The 25,353-nt window shown below is 44.3% G+C and overlaps 1 protein-coding gene across 1 annotated transcript; it reads right to left on the reverse strand.

Moving 5' to 3' along the window:
- Positions 1 to 106: 106 nt before the first annotated feature.
- Positions 107 to 25,014, reverse strand: LOC138775280 (cilia- and flagella-associated protein 337-like; the record flags this gene model as incomplete). Its single annotated transcript, XM_069955884.1, has 5 exons — positions 107 to 221; positions 6,050 to 6,107; positions 6,189 to 6,281; positions 22,459 to 22,621; positions 24,955 to 25,014. Coding segments are annotated over 5 exons (411 nt in total), but the record flags the coding sequence as incomplete, so codon positions are not given.
- Between the last annotated feature and the right edge of the window lie 339 nt (positions 25,015 to 25,353).

Raw genomic sequence — 25,353 nt, forward strand, 5'->3', positions numbered from 1 at the left:
CATAGCTATACCAGACATGGGCACTGCTTGTGATGTATGACTGAAAAGTCTGCAATAAATATACTTAATTGTACTTACATGGCGGACGATCTTTTTTCGGGTCCTTGGATAGCATAGTCTTTAATATTATAAACATAAATGTATCCGATGTAATCTGCCACAAACATCAGCGAGTTGTCCTTAGTCACGGCAAGACTGCTGACCTGGCACCCAGTCCTAGACTTAAGGAAGAGAAGTGGGGTTTATATAATGCAGTTTTAAAAGTAGAATCAGAAGGGGAAATTATTTATAAGGGAATTGGGGAACTATTTTTGGTTAGGGAAATACCTATGAAGCAGTTCCTTAACCCCTCAAGGACAGAGCCTGAAATGGCCTTAATGACAGAGACAAATTTTATGAATATGACCAGTGTCACTTTATTCATTAATAACTTCGGGATGCTTTTATCTATCCGGCTGATTCTGAGATTGTTTTCTCGTGACATATTGTACTTTACATTTCTGGTAAATTGGAGTCGATACTCATAACGAATCTTTATGAAAAAAAAACCCAAATAACGTGAAAAAATTGAAAAAAAAGCATTTTTCCAACTTTGAAACTTTTTTGCTTATACAGAAATGGTTATGCCACATAAATTATATATTAAATAGCATTAACAACATGTCTACTTTATGTTGGCGGCATTTGTTAAACGATCTTTCATTTTTTTAGACAATAGGAAGCTTAAAACATTAGCAGCAAATTTCCAATTTTTCAGTAAATTTCAAAATCCGATATTTTTAGGGACCTGTTCAGGTGGGAAGTGTATTTGAGGGGCCTGTATGTTAGCCCCACAAAGCACCCCATTTCAGAAACTGCACCCCCCACACTCTGCAAAAGCACATCCAGAAAGTTTTTTAACCCTTTAGGGGAGTCACAGAAATAAAAGCTAAGTGTGTAAGAAATTTGAAAATTTTAATTTTCTGTGCAGAGATTTTATTGTAATCCAATATTTTTCATAATTATAAACCTATTACCAGAGATATGCACCCCAATATTGATTGCTCCGTTTCTGCAGTTTATAGAAATACCCCATATGGGCCCTATTGCGCTATTTGACGCAACCACAAGCCTCAGATATAAAGGAGCGCCTAGTGAATTTCAACGCCTCCGTTATATTTGGTCATTTTTGACTGTACCACTTCAGGTTGCAGAGGCTCTGGGGTGCCAAAACCTAAAAAACACCCCTAAAGGGACACCATTTAGAAAACTACACCCCTCAAGGAATGTAACAAGGGGTGCAGTGAGCATCTGGACCCCACAGGTGCTTCACAGATTTTCCGAACAATATGGCGTGAAAAAAGAAAAATTTATTTTTTACACTAAAACGTTCTAGCCTTCAATTTTTCATTTTCTTAAAGGGATGAGAGGAAAAAAAAGACACAAATGTGTAGCGCAGTTTCTCCCGAGTACGGAAATACCCCACATGTGGCGATAAAGCGCCAAGGGGGCGCAGGACGAGCCTCCAAAGGGAAGAAGCGCCAATTGGCTTTGGAAGCTGAATTTCACTGGAAAGGATTTCAAGGGCCATGTCGCATTTACAGAGCCTTCGTGCTGCCAAGACACTGGAAACCCCCCACAAGTGACCCCATTCTGGAAACTACACCCTCAAGGAATCTAACAAGGGGTTCAGTGAGCATATGGACCCCACTGGTGACGGGCACAAATATGGAACAATGTGACGTGAAAGGGAATATTTTCATTTTTTCACTTTCATGGCACAAATGTGCCCGTCATCAAGGGGTCAATATCCTCACTGCACCCCTTGTTAGATTCCTTGAGGGGGTAGTTTCCAGAATGGGGTCACTTGTGGGGGGTTTCCAGTGTTTTGGCAGCACGAGGGCTCTGTAAATGCGACATGGCGTTCATCATCCATTCTAGCCAAATCCAACCTCCAAAATCCAGATGGCGCTCCTTCCCTTGGGAGGCTTGCCCTGCGCCCACATGGCGCTTTATGTCCACATGTGGGGTAATTTACTGACTCGGGGGAAATTGCTCTACACATTTAGGTTTTTCCTATTTTAAACCATTGTGAAAATGATAAATTCAAGGCTAAACCAACATTACTATTATATAGTGTAAAAAATGTAATATTTCATTTTCACGCCACATTGTTCCACATTTGTGCCCATCAACAGTGGGGTCCATATGCTCACTACACCCCTTGTTACATTCCCTGAGGGGTGTAGTTTCCATAATGGGGTCACTTGTGGGGGGTTTCAACTGTCTTGGCAACACAGAGGCCTTTTGAATGCAACATGGCCCCTCGAAATTCATTCCATCCAATCCAGCCTTCAAAAACAAATGGCGCTCCGTCCCTTCGGAGGCTTACCCTGCACCCGCATGGCGCTTTATGTCCACATGTGGGGTATTTCCGTACTCAGAGGAAATTGCGTTACACATTTAGTGTTTTTTTTTATCTTTTAGCCCCTTGTGAAAATGAAAAAATCATGACAAGATTAATGATTTAGAGTAAAAATTTTACAAAAATTACACTAAATGTTGGTCTAGCCTTGATTTTTTCCATTTCCACAAGGGGTTAAAAAAGAAAATGAACACAAAACGTGTAGAGCAATTTCCCCTGAGTACGGAAATACCCCACATGTGGACATAATGTGCCATATGGGCACAGGGCAAGCCACCAAAGGGACAGAGCGCCATTTAGAGGCTGGAATGGAGGATGGAGGCCATGTCGCAATTACAAAGCTCCTGTGCTGCCAGGACAGTAGAAACCCCCGACAATTGACCCTTTCTGGAAACTACACCCCCATAAGGAATCTAACAAGGGGTGCAATGAGCATATGGACCCCACTGGTGACGGGCACTTACGTAGAACATGTGCCGAGAAAATAAAAAATACAATTTTTTTTCATTTTCACGTCCCAAATGTGTCCGTCACCAGGGGCCATATCCCCGCTGCCCCCCTTGTTAGATTCCTTATGGGGTGTAGTTTCCAGAATGGGGTCACTTGTGGGGGGTTTCTACTGTCCTGGCCGCACAGGCTTTGTAATTGCATCATGGCATCCTCTAATGGGAATGGCGGCCATACCTATTTAGCTGGGGAAAGGGACCATTCTAATTTATTTGGGGGTATTAGGCCAATAATTGGTTTATAAGGTTGAAAATGACAGGTGTCCATCAAACTCAATCTGTGTTGATCCAGAGGAAGGCAAAAAATCCTTGAGGCAGACGACAGTAGCCTCATCACAGGGGAAAAATTCCTTCCCGACTCCATAATGGCGATCAGAATAATCCCTGGACCAACGTGACCCCTGAAATAGGAGTAAGGGACAGAATTTAGAAAATGTAGAACCCCAATGACGTGATCCTGTATGCAGAGGCCGGGGTGATCAGGACAGGCGTCACACTGTAAAATGGGTGTCCTTCCTGATCCCCCTGTTATGCCACACTCTGCACTTCTTCTGGGGTCTCCCGTTCTCCTGTGTGCGGGACGTCACCTGGAAAATGTTGTCCTGGTGCGATACGGGGTCCCTCATATCCAGAAGCGCTGGGTCCGCTCCATGGCTGCTAAATATTAGGGCGCTATTACTACTTCTGATATGTTCGGATCGTGCCGCAAGCTACAGTAGCTCGGGCAGCGAGGGACCGGAAGAGGGGGTGCTGGTATAAAAGTTATCCCCGTACAGGTGGTAACCTTTATCCAGCAGTGGGAAGATCAGTTCCCGGACGATTTTCCCACTTGTTCTGAGGATGGGGGGGGGGGGGGGGCATCTGGGGGCATCTGGGGCTGGATCGGGTGTCCCTTACTACATACACTCTAAGGGTACGTGCACACTGCGGAATCGCAACAGATAACCCTTCGTGCATTCCACAGCTGGCACCCACCGGCGGACTAATGCAGGCGCACGTCTCCGTCCGTGTCATAGACTCCATTCTATGCAAGGGCGGATTCCGCTCTCCGTCCAACGTGCATAGAATGGAGTCTATGACATGGGTGGAGACACGCGCCCGCATTAGTCCGCCGGCGGGTGCCAGCTGCGGAATGCACAAAGGGTTATCCTTCGCCATTCCGCAGTGTGCACGTACCCTAAATCTGTAAGTGTACCCTGAGGTACTCTCACAAAGTTTGTAAAATTTCATATCGTCATCTCTTATTGGGACAGTACTGGCGGAAAAGACGTGTCTGGGGGGCAGCGTACGCTACGCTACCCCCAGACACGTCACTGGATGATGAGGATGAATGGAGGAAAGAAGGATCCCCCCATTCATCCTCACTAGCTGTTTCGGTGTCAGAGGCAATAATAACGTATGCGTCCGACGCCGAAAAACCACCTGGGGGCCATCTTTATACGGGGATTGGTATATGGGGTATGTAGTGGTGTAGTGTCAAACTTTATTCAATGTAGTGTGGTGTAATGTAGTGTTTTTTACGTGTTTTTTTACAGTAAGTATAAAAAAAAATCCTACGCCAACAAAGGAGTTGCTGATAAATGCCGCACTTATGTGCGGCACTTATCAGCAGACCGTGGCAGTAGAATATAGAAAAAAAAAAACACCCTACGCCAAAAAGGAGGAGTTGCTGATTAGCAGCGCACTTTCGTGCGATGCTGATCAACACTCAGCGGCGATAGGGTGCGAAAAATAGAAAAAAAATTTGGAAAAAAAAACAAAAACCTTTTTCTACATTCTGAACATCCCTGTAGCTGCTGATAAGTGTATTACACATATCAGCCGCTAGAGGGCAGCAGAGCTCAAAATCCGGAAAAAGACGAGGCTGGAGCCGAAAAAAGCCGATGGGGACCGCCGGAAATAGCCGAAGACCCGACGGAAAGACGGAGGACGCCGCGAACCCGGAAGACGCCGATCAGGACCCCGGGACAGGTGAGTAATGTACAAATACCTGCTCTGGACCCCTTAGCTACCTAGCTGAGGGGTCCAGAGCAGGTATTTACTATTTTTGTTCACGGCGATCGGGCGGTGGCACCGTGACCACCATTACTTTTACAGTAATGGCGGTTGGTGCCGTCCTCGGACAGCACCGACCGCCATTTTTTGACCCGACCCGGTGACCCGATGACCCGGAAAGGTTCCGATCGCCGCTATTGGCTGATCTGAATTGATCAGCCAATAGCGGCGATCGTAAGCACGGGAGGGGGGGGGGGAAACCACCCCCCGTGCAGAGCTAAGAGCTAAGATGGCCTGCTATGATTTATAGCAGGCCATCTTCCCCGATCGCTGTGTGCGAACACACAGCGATCGGGAAACATCGGGCGTAAATTTACGCCCTGATGCGTTAAGTACCAAGGCGCGAGGGCGTAAATTTACACCCGATGTCGTTAAGGGGTTAAAGGGGGTTATCCAGCGAAAATCTTTTCTTTTTTTTCATATCAACTGAAAGTTCAGAAAGTTATATACATTTGTAATTTACATCCATTTAAAAAATCTTAAGTCTTCCCATACTTATCAGCTGCTGGATGTCCTGCAGGAAATGTTTTTTTTTTTTTTTTCAGTCTGACACAGTGCTCTCTGCTGACATCTCTGGCTGAGACAGGAACTGTCCAGAGCAGGAGAGGTTTTCAATGGGAATTTGCTGCTACTGTGGACAGTTCCTGTCTCGGACAGAGGTGGCAGCAGAGAGCAGACTAAAAAGAAATCTTATCTGGGTGTCAAGGCTTAGATACCAGATTACAGGGAAGCTACGTCCAATAGGTGGCACTAAAGTGGCAGCTTTCTTCCTCTTTTAGGGGTATATCACATCCCTATAGAGAGTTTCAGATCTCACACCACCTGGCATAACCTGCTAGGTCAATGTATTCTGAAAAATAGTTTTTGGATCGGCCGCTAATTCTGACAGAATGTAATGCAATCTTGCTTAAAGTGTTTATCCAGGATTAGGAAAATTGGCTGCTTTCTTCCAGAAACTGCACTATAGTCTCTGTAATATTGTAACTCAGCACCAATGGAAAAGAATGTAATATCACACACAAACTGAGAAAAGGGGTGGCACTGTATATTTTCTTGTTAGAATGTTAGTCACATGGACACTTACTGGTTTAAAACTTGCCGACAGTTTTCCTCCTGAAATATATTCCAAAAATTGACAGAACCTATAAAACATATGTAGAGTGTGCTTACTTTCCAGCATTGCAGACCCTATGTGCCACTCACTGTACTTCATCATGTCTTACCTAATGGCCCATTGGAGATGAGAGAGGCCGCTCCTTGTAACTTCACCGTCCGAGTTTTCAGAAATACAATTTTGCTAACACTTTTGTCTGCTACTGTGGAGAAAATATTTGCCATAGGATTACAACATGTATTTATGGATATAAAAGATGTAAACCAGGGATGGGGAACCTTCGGCCCTCCAGCTGTTGTAAAACTACAATTCCCATCATGGGTATTCCCATGATGGGTATTGTAGCTTTGGAACAGTTGGTGAACTGAAGGTTCCCCATCCCTGACATAAACCATTATTTATATAGTGGGATCAACTTCCATAGTATTTTATGCACAATATTATGAAATCAATAATTCTTTTACTTTCCTATGTACAACACCTTCCGTGCAATTGTTTTTTGGACCAATTATATTATATAATGAAATCCTTAATTTTACCATAAAATGTACAATTAAATCAAAAAGAAACCATGTATGGAGTGACACTACTACCTAAAAAAAGTTTTTCCAATAAATAATCTGACCCTTTTTTTATTTTTTTTTTATTTGTAGGGCGGCATTTGAATTTCTATGATATTTTTTTTTATATTATGTAAAGAATATTTATTTATTTATTTATTTATACCTCTTAAAGGGGCCCTTCCATCTTGCAAAATCATGGCTTTCAGTCTAGTTGGGGCAAACTAAGGTGGTCAGGAAGCTGAATACAGGCAAAGTGGATGAGTTACGGAATTTGTATACCTCCATTGATGTTAATGGGAGTTGCATAATCATAATCATCAATATTTCAAATTTTGGCACATTTTTGGACTGTAAAATCTAAGTATACACTGAAGTTTTTGAATATTTCCCCATTGTGTACAGACAAGCAGGAAGCTATGCTCTGCCCTGACTATCACATTCTTCACAATAAGTAGTGTAGATACACTTTAAATGCTAGGTGTAATCCTCTGCTCAGTGATATACTTGCTTATTCCCTAGAGCTGAATACAGAAAACAACCAGTTGAGGCAAGATACAGAATACATTTGACCTATACATTTTCTAACAGCAGAAATAGCAGTGAATTGTTCAGGTTTCCACAGGTATCTGGAATTAAATAAACAAGATGGATCCAAAAAGTGACCTACATTTCCCGTCCACCATTACTTTTACATGCTGTTTCCATAGAAACTGCCTGAGAGCTTTGCAAAATAAAGTTGCCCAAGTCACCAAACGCGCTACATCTCATAGGTACGGGGACTTGTATAAATTGCAGTAATAGTGTTGTTGGCTTGGCTACCATTATTTAAAATGGCATTAAATCTGTAAACTATCATCACCGTTCTGGCTAATCTCTCTTTTTTATCCTGTAAACATAAAAACACACTGTAGCATACATGGGTAATAGGGTTCAGGTATGCTCGGAAACTCTCCTAGAGTATCCAGAAAAAAAAACTCCCAGAATATAAGATTTTTCAGATTCCCAGAAGTGCTAGCAAAGTTCCAAGGATCCACTTTTTTTACATATACAGTACTCACCTCTCCCTGTTTCTACAGTCCTTTTCACTCCATAGGGCGCTGCAGACAATGCCCTGATGCTGGGGTGAAGAAGACTTGAAGTTGAGTATCTGCAGGTCTAGTCTGAGGTCTGTATTATGGGAACTCCCTTAGTCTGAGGCCTGTGAATCCCACCTATAATATATCTAGTCCATCTTACACCACTAGGACTACTGTTGAGCGGACCTGTCAAACTGTTCGAGACCAGCAACATTCTCCGAACCCGAATGCTTGGCATTTGATTCCTGCAACTGCAGAAGTTGGATGCTGACCTTAGGTCTGCTAGGAACGGCCATGGCATACAATTTCTGCAGCCACAAGGAATCAGATGCTAAGTGTTTGGGTCCGCAGAATGTCGCCGACCCGAACAGTTTGACAGGTCCACTGAACACTACTTAGGACTGACCTATGAGATGCCAATGTTGAAAAAGTCCCCCCATTGCATATATCTACAGTATAGCTACTATATCCTTTATATACTCAGTAATACCGGAGGTTTGGATAGAATAAATCTTCCTATGACTGGATGACAGCAGTACAATTATTATAAGAGAGAAATATAGATATCGAAATGCAAAATAAAGATGATATATTATTAATGCGGAGGTGGGAAGCCTAGTAAGCGTACAGTGTGTCATACCGACGCATTTCATTCCCAGGGACAGGGCATTTGTAGAACAGAAACAGGATTCTTTTTTCAGTTTATATGTTACTATAGCAAAGTGGTGGGTTGCTAAGCTGTGTGATATAGCTGCCAGCTGATGGGAACAGTACATGTGCCATGTGGTACTCATGTATTATGTACTAACCCATTATGCTTCAAGAATAAAACATTTTACATATTGTCTTAAACAAAAATCAAACTAAAATAAAAGTGCAATTTCTATTTCTCTTATTTTAGTAGGATAAGGGATGCAAAATACAAAAATACAGTAGTGATGGTATCTTATACATACATAACCTAAAGAGATGATGTGTTGTGAAGGGTATATGGGTATGTGGTTACATGTGACCTCAAATGTTTAGATGTATGGTGGGATGTATACCCTTCCAGCAATCAATAATTATAAATCACTAGAAAATGTACCCGGCGCTGCCCGGGTATAAAGTGTCAGTGTGTTAATTAGATTTGTTCTAAGGTGCCCAGGAGGCCAAGGTAAAGGTATTGTTTCATCTGAGTTAATCAGTGGAATTAGTGTATACCTGTAGTGCATAGTTGGAGGGGTTCTGTATACCCACAATGTATAGTTTTTAGGTGTCTCGCATATCTGTAGTGCATAGCTGGGGGGGGACTGTATACCTATAGTGTATAGTTGGGGAGGTCCTGTATACCTGTAGTGTGTAGTTGGGGGGGCTGTATACCTGTAGTGTATAGTTGAGGGAGGTCCTGTATACCTGCAGTGTACAGTTGGTGAAGGTTTTGTTATACCTGTACTGTATAGTTCGGGGGTCCTATATACCTGTAGTATATATTTGGTGCTGTATACCTGTAATCTATAGTTGGTGGAGGTCTTGTATACCTGTAGTTTATAGTTTGAGGGTCCTGTATACCTGTAGTGCAAAGTTTGAGGGTCCTTTATAACTGTAGTATAGAATTGGTGGAGGTCCTGTATACCTGTAGTGTATAGTTTGGGGTCCTATATACCTGTAGTATATAGTTGGTGGAGTTCCTTTATACCTGTAGTATATAGCTTTGGGGTCCTGTATACCTGTAGTATAGAGTTGGTGAAGGTGCTGTATACCTGTAGTATAGAGTTGGTGTAGGTCCTGTATACCTGTAGTGTATAGTTTGGGGTCCGATATACATGTAGTATATAGTTGGTGGAGTTCCTGTATACCTGTAGTGTATAGTTTGGGGTCCTGTATACCTGTAGTATATAGTTGGTGGAGGTCCTGTATACCTGTAGTGTATAGTTTTGGGGTCCTGTATACCTGTAGTGTAAGTGTGGGGTCCTGTATACCTGTAGTATATAGTTGGTGCAGGTCCCGTGCACCTGTAGTGTATAGTTTTGGGGTCCTGTATACCTATAATGTCCTGTATAGTCCTGTATACCTGTAGTGACCTGTAGGGTCGTATTTACCATTAGGCACCCATGGTCTGGTGCATAGGGTAGCACCTTGCAGAGGGGCAGTACCCTCCCGTTCACACTTGCCAGAAAATCTGGTGTCTTTTCGAGGGGGGTATGGCGGTATTGGTCAGGTCTGGTATAGCGGTGTTATCCAGTCACAGTATGGCGGTACTGGTCAGGTCTGGTATGGCAGTGTTATTCAGTCACAGTGTGTCGGTATTGGTCATGTCTGGTATGGCAGTGTTATCCAGTGACAGTATGGCGGTATTGGTCAGGTCTGGTGTGGTGGTGTTCTCCAGTCACAGTGTGGCAGTATTGGTCAGGTCTGGTATAGTGTGTTATCCAGTCACAGTATGGCGGTATTGGTCAGGTGGGGTATGGCAGTGTTATCCAGTCACAGTATGGCAGTATTGGTCAGGTCTGGTATGGCAGTGTTATCCAGTGACAGTATGGCGGTATTGGTCAGGTCTGGTATGGCGGTGTTATTCAGTTACAGTATGGCGGTATTGGTCAGGTCTGGTATAGTGGTGTTATCCAGTCACAGTATGGCGGTATTGGTCAGGTCTGGTATGACAGTTTGGTATACCTGTAGTGACCTGTATATACATGTACTGTATAGATGGAGTAGAGGGTCCTGTATACCTGTAGTGCCCTGTATATACATGTACTGTATAGATGGAGTAGGGGGTCCTGTATACCTGTAGTGCCCTGAATATACATGTACTGTATAGATGGAGTAGGGGGTCTACCAGTTTTTTCTGTGGATGTTGTGAGGCAGCTTCCCTAGCAACCATTGCTCCCTGTAGTGTATAGTTTGGGGTCCTATATACCTGTAGTATATAGTTGGTGGAGTTCCTGTATACCTGTAGTATATAGCTTTGGGGTCTGTATACCTGTAGTATAGAGTTGGTGAAGGTGCTGTATACCTGTAGTATATAGTTGGAGTTCCTGTATACCTGTAGGGTATAGTTTTGGGGTCCTGTATACCTGTAGTGTATAGTTTTAGGGTCCTGTATACCTGTAGTGTAAAGTTTGGGGTCCTTTATACCTGTAGTATATAGTTGGTGGAGGTCCCGTGCACCTGTAGTGTATAGTTTTGGGGTCCTGTATACCTGTAGTGTCCTGTATACCCGCAGGGTCATATTTACCATTAGGCACCCTGGTCTGGTGCGTAGGGTAGCACCTTGCAGAGGGGCAGTACCCTCCCATTGAGACTTGCCAGAAAATCTGGTTTCTTTTCGAGGGGGGTATGGCGGTATTGGTCAGGTCTGGTATGGCAGTGCTATTTAGTCACAGTGTGTCGGTATTGGTTATGTCTGGTATGGCGGTGGGTGTTATCGAGTCACAGTATGGCAGTATTGGTCAGGTCTGGTGTGGCGGTGTTCTCCAGTCACAATGTGGCGGTATTGGTCAGGTCTGGTATAGTGGAGTTATCCAGTCACAGTATGGCGGTATTGTTTGTTCAGTTGTGGTCTGGCGTGTTTTCAGTCACAGTATGCGCTGGTGTATGGTCGGTATGGCAGGCATCACAGTATGACAGGTATTGGTCAGGTGTGGTATGACAGTGTTATCCAGTTACAGTATGCCGGTATTGGTCAGGTCTGGTATAGCAGTTTTTTTCCAGTCATAGTATGGTGGTATTGGTCAGGTGTGTTATGACAGTGTTACCCAGTCACAGTATGGTAGTATTGGTCAGGTCTGGTGTGGCGGTGTTATCCAGTCATGGTATGGTGGTATTGGTCAGGTCTGGTATAGCAGTGTTATCCAGTCACAGTATGGCGGTATTGGTCAGGTCTGATATGATGGTGTTATCCAGTCACAGTTTGGCGGTATTGGTCGGGTCTGGTATGGCAGTGTTATCCTGTCACAGTATGGTATACCTGTAGTGCCCTGTATATACATGTACTGTATAGATGGAGTAGGGGGCCCTGTATATACATGTACTGTATAGATGCAGTAGGGGGCCCTGTATATATACATGTACTGTATAGATGCAGTAGGGGGTCCTGTATATACATGTACTGTATAGATGGAGTAGGGGGTCCTGTATATATATGTACTGTATAGATGGAGTAGGGGGTCCTGTATATACATGTACAGGCTCGGACTGGGCCACCGGGGGGCCGGGGAAACCCCCGGTGGGCCCCGAGCTGGAGTGGGCCCCCTGCTCCTAGGGGGGCCGGGGGCCGCACCTCCCTTTTTAACTGGAAGCGATCGCAACAATCGCTTCCAGTTAAATGTAAGCAGTGTTGTGATTGACAGGGCCGGAAGCCTACGGCTTCCCGCCCTGTCAATCACTCTTGTGACCGCAAGCAGAGATTTGCTTGCGATCACAAGAGTTACGCAAGCTCCGTTGCGAAGTCCCGGCGGCGCCATCACTGACCTCAGTGTGCGCCGCGGCGGCTAGGACTTCCGGGTCATGGAGCGAATACCGGAAGTCCCAGCCACCGCGGCGCACACTGAGGTCAGTGATGGCGCCGGCGGGACTTCACATCGGAGCTGCTCACCTGTCAGAGAAGAGGACACCGGCGACGACGGGGGAGCGTGTGGTTAGGTGAGTTGTCTTGTGGTTTTTTTTTTTTTTTATCAGAGGGGGCAAGATAAGGGGGGGCTGTATACAGGGGAGGACAACATAGGGGGGGCTGTATACAGGGAGGACAACATAGGGGGGCTGTATACAGGGGAGGACAACATAGGGGGGCTGTATACAGGGGAGGACAACATAAGGGGGGCTGTATACAGGGGAGGACAACATAAGGGGGGCTGTATACAGGGGAGGACAACATAAGGGGGGCTGTATACAGGGGGAGGACAACATAAGGGGGGCTGTATACAGGGAGGACAACATAGGGGGGCTGTATACAGGGGGAGGACAGCATAAGGGGGTGTATACAGGGGGAGAACAATATAAGGGGGCTGTATACAGGGGGGACAAACATAAGGGGGGCTCCTATATACAGGGGGAGGACAACATAAGGGGCTGTATACAGGGGGAGGACAACAGAAGGGGGGCTATATACAGGGGCAGGACAACATAAGGGGGTATATACAGGGGAGGACAACATAAGGGGGGCTGTATACAGGGGAGGACAACATAAGGGGGGCTGTATACAGGGGAGGACAACACAAGGGGGGCTGTATACAGGGAAGGGACAACATAGGGGGGGCTGTATACAGGGGGAGGACAACATAGGGGGGCTTTATACAGGGGGAGAACAACATAAGGGGGGCTATATACAGGGGGAGCACAACATAAGGGGTATATACAGGGGAGGACAACATAGGGGGCTGTATACAGGGGGAGAACAACATAAGGGGGGCTATATACAGGGGGAGGACAACATAAGGGGGTATATACAGGGAGGGGACAACATATGGGCTGTATACAGGGGGAGGACAACATAAGGGGGGTGTATACAGGGGGGGAGGACAACATAAGGGGCTGTATACAGGGGAGGACAGCATAAGGGGGGCTATATACAGGGGGAGGACAACATATGGGGCTGTATACAGGGGGAGGACAGCATAAGGGGGGCTGTATACAGGGGGAGGACAGCATAAGGGGGGCTGTATACAGGGGGAGGATGGCATAAGGGGGTCTGTATACAGGGGAAGGACAACATAAGGGGGCTGTATACAGGGGAAGGACAACATAAGGGGGGGCTATATACAGGGGGAGGACAACATAAGGGGGCTGTATACAGGGGGAGGACAACATAAGGAGGTCTGTATACAGGGGAAGGACAACATAAGGGGCTGTATACAGGGGGAGGGCAACAGAAGGGGGGCTGTATACAGGGGGGGGACAACAGAAGGGGGTCTGTATACAGGGGAGGACAAGAAGGGGGTCTGTATACAGGGGGAGGACAACATGAGGGGGGCTATATACAGGGGGAGACAAACATAAGGGGGCTGTATACAGGGGGAGGACAACATAAGGGGGGCTATACAGGGGAGGACAACATAAGGGGGCTGTATACAGGGGGAGGACAACTTAAGGGGGGGCTATATTACAGGGGAGGACAACATAAGGGGGATGTATACAGGTAAGGACAACATTATAGGGGCTTATAAACAGGGGCAGGACAACATAAGGGGGGCTGTATACAGGGGGAGAACAACATAAGGGGGGCTATATACAGGGGGAGGACAACATAAGGGGGTATGTAGTACAGGGGGAGGACAAACATAAGGGGGTATGTATACAGGGGGAGGACAATATAAGGGGGGTATATACAGGGGGAGGACAACATAAGGGGGGCTGTATACAGGGGGAGGGACAACATAAGTGGGCTGTATACAGGGGTGAGAACAACATAATGGGCTGTATACAGGGGGAGGACAACATAAAGGGGTCTGTATACAGGGGGGACAACATAAGGGGTTATATACAGGGGCAGGACAACATAAGGGTGGTATATCCAGGGGAGGACAACATAAGGGGCTGTATACAGGTGGGAGGAAACAACATAAGGTGGGGCTGTATACAGGGGAAGGACAACATAAGGGGGGCTATATACAGGGGTGAGGACAACATAAGGGGGCTATATACAGGAGAAGGACAACATAAGGGGCTATATACAGGGGCAGGACAACATAAGGGGGCTGTATACAGGGGGAGGACAACATAAGGGGGCTATATACAGGGGGAGGACAACATAAGGGGGTATATACAGGGGCAGGACAACATAAGGGGGCTGTATACAGGGAAGGGACAACATAAGGGGGGCTGTATACAGGGGGGAGGACAACACAAGGGGGGCTGTATACAGGGAAGGACAACATAAGGGGGGTATATACAGGGAAGGACAACATAAGGGGCTGTATACAGGGGGAGGACAACATAAGGGGCTATAAACAGGGGGAGGACAACATAAGGGGCTGTATTCAGGGGGAGGACAACATACGGGGCTGTATACAGGGGAGGACAACATAAGGGGCTGTATACAGGGGAAGGAAAACTTAAGGGGGCTATATGGGGCAAGGACAACATAAGGGGGCTATACGGGGGAATAGACAACATAAGGGGCTACTATGGGGGGTAGGGATGGACAACATTAAGGGGGCTATCTATATGGGGGGATGGATAACACAAGCGGGCCAGTTATAAGGGGGATAACACAGGGAGACATCTATAAGGGACACTGGATGGGGGCAATTTATAAGGAGGACAACACTGAGGAGGCATCTATAAAGGGCACTACACAGAGGGGTGACAACAATGGGGGGCATCTATAAGGTTAACTATACTGGTGCGGTGTGTATACAATAGGCTATAGGGGGCATCTACTTTAGTGGACTACACAGAGGGGTCATCATTATAAGGGAACTACACAGAGGGGGCCATATACTATAGGGCAGGAATAGGGAACCTTGGATCTCCAGCTGTTGCAGTTGTTGCAGGCATGAAGGGAGTTGTAGTTTTTGCAACAGTGGAGAGCCAAGGTTCCTTATCCCTGATAATAGGAATGCACAGAGGTTGTCATCTACTATAAAGGGATTACACAGAGGGGGATCTCTACTATAGTAGAGGCACAACAGGGACACGAGGGACACAGGGCCATCTATATGGAGGACTGAACAAAGGGGCCATCTACAAGGTGTGTGCACAATATATATATAATATATATTATATATATAAACACACCACACACACACACACAATAGTCAGGGCTAACCACTGATAGAAGGTGTAAAGAGGCCAGTACAGATGCTGGCAGTTTGTAGAGAGATGAGGATGTTGACAGAGTAAGGAGCCTAATATATTTCTCTGGAGATTATGTGGATTCGTGGCTCGGAGAAGTTCTAATAACGGCCCAGGGCAGATGAAGAAGTAGATGAAAAGGGAAGAAACTCCGATCAGAGAAGACGTCCCATGTGAGTCACTAAATTATGTGCACTGTAACGTATATAGTGTAGAGCTGGGGCTACCTCTGTATGACTGTATGAGGGGATATTGATCTTTGTTCAGAGCATTTTATTCAGTAGCAGCTGTGGTGTTAGGTCAGTATGTGGGGGGTGTAGTCAGTAAATGGCTGTGTTAGTCAGTATGTGGGGGTATTATTTGTTACTTGTAAATCTGGTGCGGTGTCATTGGTCTTAGTATACAGATTTGGTTCAGTAAACACTATGGTGGTGATGGTTGTGGTTGTGGCGGTAATATTTCCCCCTTGTGTACTGGTAATTTTGGTCTCCGTATACAGGATTTGGTCAGTAACAGTATAGCGGTAATATGTATGGTGATACTATTTCCCTCCTGTATACTGGGTTATTGGTAATATCGGTCTTGATATACAGGATTTGCGTCAGTACTGTATAGCGGTAATATGTGTGGGGATATTTGCTCTTTATATACTGGTGTTATTGGTAGCATACAGTGTTATCATGCAAAGAAAATTGTCTTATAGCGCGATTTACACCGGCCAATAATCGGTAACAAGTGCTCCTAGGAAGTCTATTCAGCCGATGATCGGCCCATGTAAAAGTGCCAGAGATTGGCTGACATGCAAGCAAATGCCCCATAGTCGGCTGATTTGATCTTTTGTGCGGCTAAGATCATTGCTGTCGGCTGCACATCTCTATATATTCCTGCCCTGCTGATTAGCAATCATTTGCAGCCCTACACTGCCCCATATCACGCCGTGTTAATGTACCTTTATTAATGTTACCATAGATAAGTGTGGTGGAGCAGAAGGGTGGGCCCCAAGAATGATTTCCCCTGGTGGGCCAAGGCACTCCAGTCCGACACTGTACATGTACTGTATAGATGGAGTAGGGGGTCCTGTATATACATGTACTGTATAGATGGAGTAGGGGGTCCTGTATATACATGTACTGTATAGATGGAGTAGGGGGTCCTGTATATACATGTACTGTATAGATGGAGTAGGGGGTCCTGTATATACATGTACTGTATAGATGGAGTAGGGGGTCCTGTATATACATGTACTGTATAGATGGAGTAGGGGGTCCTGTATATACATGTACTGTATAGATGGAGTAGGGGGTCCTGTATATACATGTACTGTATAGATGGAGTAGGGGGTCCTGTATATACATGTACTGTATAGATGGAGTAGGGGGTCCTGTATATACATGTACTGTATAGATGGAGTAGGGGGTCCTGTATATACATGTACTGTATAGATGGAGTAGGGGGTCCTGTATATACATGTACTGTATGGATGGAGTAGGGGGTCCTGTATATACATGTACTGTATGGATGGAGTAGGGGGCCCTGTATATATATATGTACTGTATAGATGGAGTAGGGGGCCCTGTATATACATGTACTGTATAGATGGAGTAGGGGGTTCTGTATATACAGTACATTTACTGTATAGATGGAGTAGGGGGTCCTGTATACATGTACTGTATAGATGGAGTAGGGGGTCCTGTATACATGGAGTAGGGGGTCTACCAGTTATTACTGTGGATGTTGTGAGGCAGCTTCCCTAGCAACCATTGCTCCCTGTGAAAATGAAAGCAGTAATCCTATTGGTTTGCTAAGGCTCCAACTGCCGTGTCTGCTGCAGCTAATTATATCACCTGTGTTTGCAGTGAGGAGATTTTCCAATTCATCTCTATGAGGCGCCTCTCTTGCCCCTCCCCCTCCCCTCCTGTACATCTGGCGGGGACGGGACCTTCGCATGTAACCTTCCCGGGCACCCAATGTATCTGTGTGCCAAATTTGGGGTCAAACGGTTTCAGGCGTTTGGAAGTCTATAGAGGACAGACAGACAGACAGAAGGACAGACAGACAGACAGACAGATAGACTTTGATTTTTATTATATAGATTACAAAATTTTGGACATCTTGTATGGTCAACCCAACGATGTGTGGAGTTGTTTTTGACCCTGTTTCCAACATGTTTCCCCCAGTCAGTGGTCCTGGGTTCCTCAGGGAAATAGTGGGTCAAATGTTATTTTACTGACATCATCAGAGGTAGGGAAGGTCACTGTAGGCTGTGCAGATATCTTTTCCCAGAAGAGTAGATGTATAAAGACAATTGCCGTGTGAGGTAGGATGCTGGATGACCCTAGGGAGTAGCTGTGTACCTTAGGATGTTGTATATCTAGGGCCACATAGTGAGTGCCCAGAAGGATACACTAATAAAAGGTGAGCATGGCTGTACGACGTGTTCGCCACGATATATGAAACGTCTCTTGTGTGAGGTATCAATCCCTGAGATAAGGGAAAGCATTGGAGGGTATGATTCACCCTTTATGTACCCTGGTCCATATGAAAAGGTATAGGTCAGCCTGGGAGGTTCCTAGATGCTGGTTCTTTCCTTCCTAGATATGCCTGTGCAGATAAGGAGACATCCGGATCCTATCCGGTTCTATTCATTGGGATTGTGAGGTATGGCGTCCGGGTCTGTAGTCCTAGTATGTATATATATATATATATATATAACGTGTTTCCCAGAAAATAAGACAGTGTCTTATATTAATTTTTGCTCCCAAAGATGCGCTATGTCTTATTTTCAAGGGATGTCTTATTTTTCCAACACAATAATTGTTGAAAAAAAACAAAAACAAAAAAAAAGAACATTTATTATGCACTGTATAGTAGCTGTCATCACATACCCGCATAACCCTGGTCGCAGTGGGGGTCTTACGTTCGGGGGATGCCTTATTTTTGTGGGGATGCCTTATATTAAAAGAAAAGTCTGGTGAAAATTTTTATTGAAATATTGTATTGCTCCCCAAAAGTTTTACAAATCCCCAATATACACTTATTATGTGAAATTCTTATAACATGCTTTTTTTCCCTGCACTTACTACTACACCAAGGCTTCACTTCCTGGATAAAGCGATGATGTCACTTCCTGGATAACATGGTGATGTCACTTCCTGTAAAACATGATGATGTCACGACCCGACTCCCAGAGCTGTGCGGGCTGTGGCTGCTGGAGAGGATGATGGCAGAGGGATGCTCAGTGTCCCTCCAGTGCCCTGTGTCCCTCAGTGTCCCCCTGCCATCATCCTCTCCTGCAGCCACAGCCCGCACAGCTCTGGGAGTCAGGTTGTGACATCACCATGTTATCCAGGAAGTGACATCACCATGTTATCCAGGAAGTGACATCACCATGTTATCCAGGAAGTGACATCACCATGTTATCCAGGAAGTGACATCACCATGTTATCAGGAAGTGAAGCCTTGATGCATTAGTAAGTGCAGGAAAAAAAGCACTTTATAAGCATTTCCGGTAATAAGTGTATATTGGGGATTTGATTAACTTTTGGGGGGCAATCCTGTAAATTCTCCACTATGCCTTATTTTTGGAGGATGTCTTATTTTCAGGGAGACAGGGTATATATGTATATGCATTTGTGTGTCTATGTGTATATAGTGAAATTTTTTGTCTTCTACCCTCCTTTGCTCATATTTTACAGTAAACAAAAATGTTGCTCGGAGATTAATAGACCATCAAGGCGGTAGAAACTATCAATATCTTTCCCATCTTCTCCCGCATTCATCTTTCCATATCTCTGGTTCAAAGCAGAGTTAGCCTTTAACTAGCCTTTGATATAAAAGTCAATACTCACTAGACTGTCTTTAGCATTCTCAGCGGTTAGTCAAACAACTCAGTGGGCTTTTCAAACATAATTAAATTGCTATTTTTTTTCTCCATTTAAATTTAAAGAAGACATGTCACCATTATCACAACTTGTAAGAGAAATGGGACTGACAGAAGAGTAAAGTTTGTATTGCTGTGATTTGGCTTTATTTGCAGGTTAATATGATGTGCTGTGTGTTGTACTGAAAACTGCTGTATATATATGTTACTGCATTTGGAGCAGTATCTGTACAGCCTTGTAATACGCTGTCACCAGCGCATTATCACTTCCACATGGCAATGTGGGACCAATAACCAAAAGATGTGATTAAGCCATTAAGCTATCAATCAGCAGCTGATCGCTGACCCTTTTAAGGGTACAAACACACTGGGTGTATCCGCAGCGAGATCCGCTGCAGATCTGTGCCCTGTACACTCTATGGGCAGACAAACTCGCTCCATTAAGCCCCGCACGCCAGCTTGCTTCAGGGGGCACTGATTGGCTGAGCGGGACGTGAAGACTCCGGGAGCCCCAAAGCAAGACTCCGGCGGGGGGGGGCGGGTTAACAGGGCGGGCTGCTGACATACTTTGCGCTGCGGATATGCCCAGTGTGCCCGCTGCGGATATGCCCAGTGTGTTTGTACCCTAAATGGGCTGACCGCCAGGAAGTTCTTATGAGCACTCATTCGCTTGATAATCATCCTGTGTAGAAGGACCTGAGCTCTGTGTAATAGAAACGGTGGAAGCAGACCACCGCTATCTCCTATGGGCTACCTTGAAGATCTAAAGATCAGCTATTAACTGCTTGATGTCAGTGCGTATAATAGCACCAACAGCGAGCGGGGAACGCTAAAAGGTCGGCGCTTGCTTGCTTTTAATATCGGTCATTTATCCCAGCCCTAAGTCACTAGAGATGAGCGAACCTCGAGCAGGCTGGTGGGTGAAGAGGCTGGATGCCGCCCTAGGGAGTCCTGGGAAACATGTATACAGCCTATGGCCTATGGTTGTTTCCTTGTTTTCCACCAACTTGGGCCCCCAGGCTTGGGTTCGATCAAACCAGAGCCTGCTTGAGGTTCGCTCATCTCTATAAGTCAACTATCCAGCCATGAATGGTCAGAAATCCTGGTCCAGAAATTCTGGTACACTGTTTGCTACTAATATTAATTCACTCTTTTAAAAAATAAAAACAGCATTTATACACTTTCTGTGATCCATTGATGATAAAAAGGTTGTCTACTCTCTACAGATAGCCACCCTGGTGACCAATCGATTCTTAGAAAGATGAGTATAAAATTGACGGACTATAGGGGAGATATAAAATTGACGGACTATAGGGGAGATTTATCGAACATGGTGTAAAGTAGAATTGTCTTAGTCAAGGGTGGAAATTTTCTGTGGCCATTAACCATATAAATTACTACAGGAAAACTCTATACAGCCTCTATAGGCCGCATAGTATACAAAAAGAGGACTAAATATAATACACAATGTCTTTATTAATATATAAAAAAAAAATCACATGATCAAAAGTTTAAAATTACATAACATGATGTTTTATGGCATTACAGGTAAAACTGACACGGTGGGGTAAGTAACATAGGCTACATCAGGCAACTACACCACAAATAGTAAGTGCAGTAAAAAGAACATTATAGAGCAGGGAGGTTTCAGTCCAAGTCTGGGCTTCCCACAATAGAGAATATAAAGCCTCCTAACTACCCCCCAGATAACCATCAACCCTGAGAGCCAGTAAACAGTTCACCACTCACCCATGTCAACGTCTCCCTAATGTATGTTTCACGTTTCGCGCTTCCTCAGGGGGCGCTGAGGAAGCACGAAACGTGAAGCGTACATTGGGGCACACCGCCTGAGGAAGCGCGAAACGTGAAACGTATGTTGGGGTGATATGGGTGAGTGGTGAACTGTTTACTGGCTCTCAGGGTTGATGGTTATCTGGCGGGTAGTTAGGAGGGTTTATATTCTCTATTGTGGGAACCTGAACTTGGACTTAAACCTCCCTGCTGTATACTGTTCTTTTACTGCACTTACTATTTGTGTGTAGTTGCCTGTTGTAGCCTATGTTACTTACCCCACTATGTCAGTTTTACCTGGAATGCCATAAAAACATCATATTATGTAATTTTTAAACTTTTGATTATGTGATTTTTTTGATTTATTAATAAAGACATTGGGGGAAAATTATGAAAGGGTGTAAATATACACCTGGTGTAAACTGCCCACAGCAACCAATCACAGCTTAGCTTTTCAGCTCTAGTGAAATATAAGAGAGCTGTGATTGGTGCCGTGGGCAGTTTACACCAGGTGTATATTTACACCCTTTTCATAAATCTCCCCCATTGTGTATTATATTTAGTCCTCTTTTTGTATACAATGTTTGAGTATGGTCCAATATTTGGTATGGTGGACATGTAGTCAGTATTTTACTGATAAAGGTTGCAGAGGTCCAGTGGAACTTATGTGTATAATCTATAGGCCATATAGCCTGAGGACATTGTATATAAAATGTGGCTGTGGCAGACGTTGCCTACCCGCGGAACATCTGCTGCTAAAGAAGAATATTTTAAAGGGGCAGAGCGGCCCAAATTAGATGCGGCGGCCACGGTCGTTCGGTGCACTGGGGGGCCCGGACCGGGGGGGCAGAGTTAGAGCGCTGCTGTTATTATAATGAGGGCAATCTTACTGGGCCCTGGGCGGTTGCCCAGATTGCCCTCATTATAATCCGCCTACGGTCTAGTTGCCCTAGCAACCAATCAGATTCCACCCTTTCATTTTCCAAAGAATCTGTGATGAAAGAAAAGTGGAATCTGATTGGTTGCTAGGGGCAACAGAGCCAGCTCTACTTTACACCATGTTTAATAAATCTCCCCCTTCTTGCACTGTGAACCCCTCTGCGCCAATATTTATTAATAGGGTATAAGAGATTGTCTTTATGAAAAAATCTTTTTATTGGAATAAAGACATCTCCTGTATTAGTTACACCGTCTATATAGATTTCTTTTATTTGATAGCTAATATATTCTCTCCACCTTTACATAAAGAACACTGTATAAGGTGTCGCCCTCCCGTATTAGACGCTATGTACTTACATTTCATTCCTGCAGCATCCACATGAATGGCTGTGTTTATTCGGCACTGTATGTGGCCTGAGATCATGTTCCAGATAATAATTTCTCCATCATAACTTGAGCTGGCAAGGAGATTAGGAGGATTTTGAGCTATACACAGAATGTCTTCCCGGTGACCTCGGATCTGCAGAAGTAATAGGTACATTGAGCTCTGACGCTATATCCTATCATCTCCAACACCACAAATGTGCTTTGTGAAGAAAACACAATCAATCGCAACCTCGGCTCACATGACCTTTTTATTATTGCTTATTCTTAAGCGGGTGCGGTGAGCTCAGCCATATCACACAAAAAAATACACAACTACAATGTACTAAATACTAATTTTTATAGCTTAAAGGGGTAGTACGGCGCTAAACATTTATTCACAAAATAACACACATTACAAAGTTATACAACTTTGTAATGTGTGTTATGTAAGTGAGTCGCCCCCTTCACCGTGTTTCCCCCACCCCGGAGGTGTGGTGCATTATACTCACCACATTACTGTCGACCCCCCGCCGCCATCTTGGGACAATGACGACATCTTCGGGAGGCCAGCCGAACCGCTCCAGCCGTCCCTCATGTTGGCCTCCCTCTGCTGCATCATCAGCTGCTCAGCCACGATTGGCTGAGTATAACTGTGCTGGAGCGGTTCGGCCGGCCTCCCGAAGATGTCGTCATTGTCCCAAGATGGTGGCCGGGGGTTGACAGTAATGCGGTGAGTATAATGCACCACAATTCCGGGGTGGGGGAAACACGGGGAAGCGGGCCATTTACTTACATAACATACATTACAAAGTTGTATAAACTTTGTAATGTGTGTTATTTGGTGAATAAATGTTTAGCGCCGCACTACCCCTTTAAAGGGGTTGTCCAGCGAAAATCTTTTTCTTTAAAATACACTGATAATAGAAAGTTATATAGATTTGTAATTTACTTCTATTAAAAAAATCTCAAGTCTTCCTATACTTACTAGCTACTGTATGCCCTGCGAGAAGTGGTGTTTTATTTTCGGTCTGACACAGTGCTCTCCGCTGCCATCTCTGGCTAGGACAGGAACTCTGTCTCGGTTTTGGGAATGGGAAATATGGGAAGACTTTTTTAATAGAAGTAAATTACAAATCTATTTAACTTTATGACACCAGTTGATTTAAAAAAAAAAAAAAAAAAAGATTTTCACTGGACAACCCCTTTAAGTACCAAAAAGAAAAGGAGTACTCTGGAGGAAAAAATTTTTTAAACCAACTGGTGTCAGAAAGTTTAACAGATTTGTAATTTACTTTTACTAAAAAAAATCTCAGGTCTGCTAATACTTACCAGCTACTGTATGTCCTGCATGAAGTGGTGTTTGCTTTCCAGTCTGACACAGTGCTCTCTGCTGCCACTTCTGTCCTTGACAGGAACTGTCCAGGCAGAGGTTTTCTGTGGAGATTTCCTACTGCTCTGGACAGTTCCTGACACAGACAGAGGTGGCAGCAGAGAGCACTGTGTCAGACTAGAAAGAATACACCACTTCCTGCAGGACATACAGCAGCTGATAAGTACTGAAAGACTTGAGTTTTTTCAACTAGAAGTACATTACAAATCTCTGTAAAACAATTCTTCACAATTCTTACTAAGCTTGTATACCCAATGTCTAAATTATTTGATGAAGGGTAATCTAGAAACCAGATATTTATTTTTATATTTTTATGAATTTTCTAAATAAACAAGTTATTGATTAATTTATGCAAACTGACTGGCGTGCCGATAGTCCTTGTTTTATTGGTGTTTTTTGTCCCATTAACACTGAAGAGTCAGTGTTAATGACATAGACAGGAATGGCAGTACAGAGCTCTGTGTCAGACTGGAAAGAATACACCATTTCCTGCAGAGCTTACAGCAGCTGATAAGTACTGGAAAGATTGAGATTTTTTAATAGAAATACTTTACAAATCTATATACTTTTAAAATATTACTATTTTTTTATTTCTACAAAGCATCTCTATAAACCTGGGACCTTGTATTTGAAAGAATTTGCCACATAGAGTAACAGTATCAGTATTATAAAAATCACATGGTAGGTGGATGTCTTAACACTTATTGTTTCAACGACCGTGATTTCCACGGAACTTACATAGTGCTGCAGGCTGAAGGGATCCCAGCCGGAGTGTATACACGGTATACACTCCGGGCTGGGATCCCTAGTGGCGCCGTAGAAAACTGACATGTTCATTTTTTCTGCGGCCGCTATTCAGCACGCTCCATTGTGTGCTGTGGGGAGTACCTGATGCGGGCGCGCACGGATTTGCCCGCTTTAAAACTCTGTGGCGCTAAAGGTCATCCGGGATTATCTTTTCAGAGACCGGCCGTTCCGTGACCCGGGCCGGGTCACGGATACGGACGGTCTTATACATTAGTGTGTACATAGCATTAATATTATGGCTTTTCAATTTATCAATTTATTTTTGTAGAACATATGAAGTCGCCACTCACCAAATCATCGTGCCAGCCTGGCTGCGGTTCTTGGAAGTGATGAAGATCATCATCAGAATCCTGTGAAACCAACAAACAACACATTTCACACCTTTTGCTCTTGGTCATAAATTATCTTAGAAGATCATTCAAGAAACAAATGTGTTTGCATCATACAATTCAATTAAAAAAAAAAAAATTACATTCAAAGGTTTCTATAGGTTTTAATATGACTCCTTATTATGTATACTACCGATATAAGGTCTATAATTATAATTCATCTTATATCATACAGGGCCACCACAATTATAGTCTAGTAATTATCCAGAGATAGATATAAAGCAGTGTACTCACAATATACATATTTATTCTTTCTTCCCATCCAACGCCAATAATATATCTGAAGTCACAAAAAAATGC

The sequence above is a fragment of the Dendropsophus ebraccatus genome, unplaced genomic scaffold (genome assembly GCF_027789765.1).
Source record: "Dendropsophus ebraccatus isolate aDenEbr1 unplaced genomic scaffold, aDenEbr1.pat pat_scaffold_1461_ctg1, whole genome shotgun sequence".
NCBI lineage: Eukaryota > Metazoa > Chordata > Amphibia > Anura > Hylidae > Dendropsophus > Dendropsophus ebraccatus.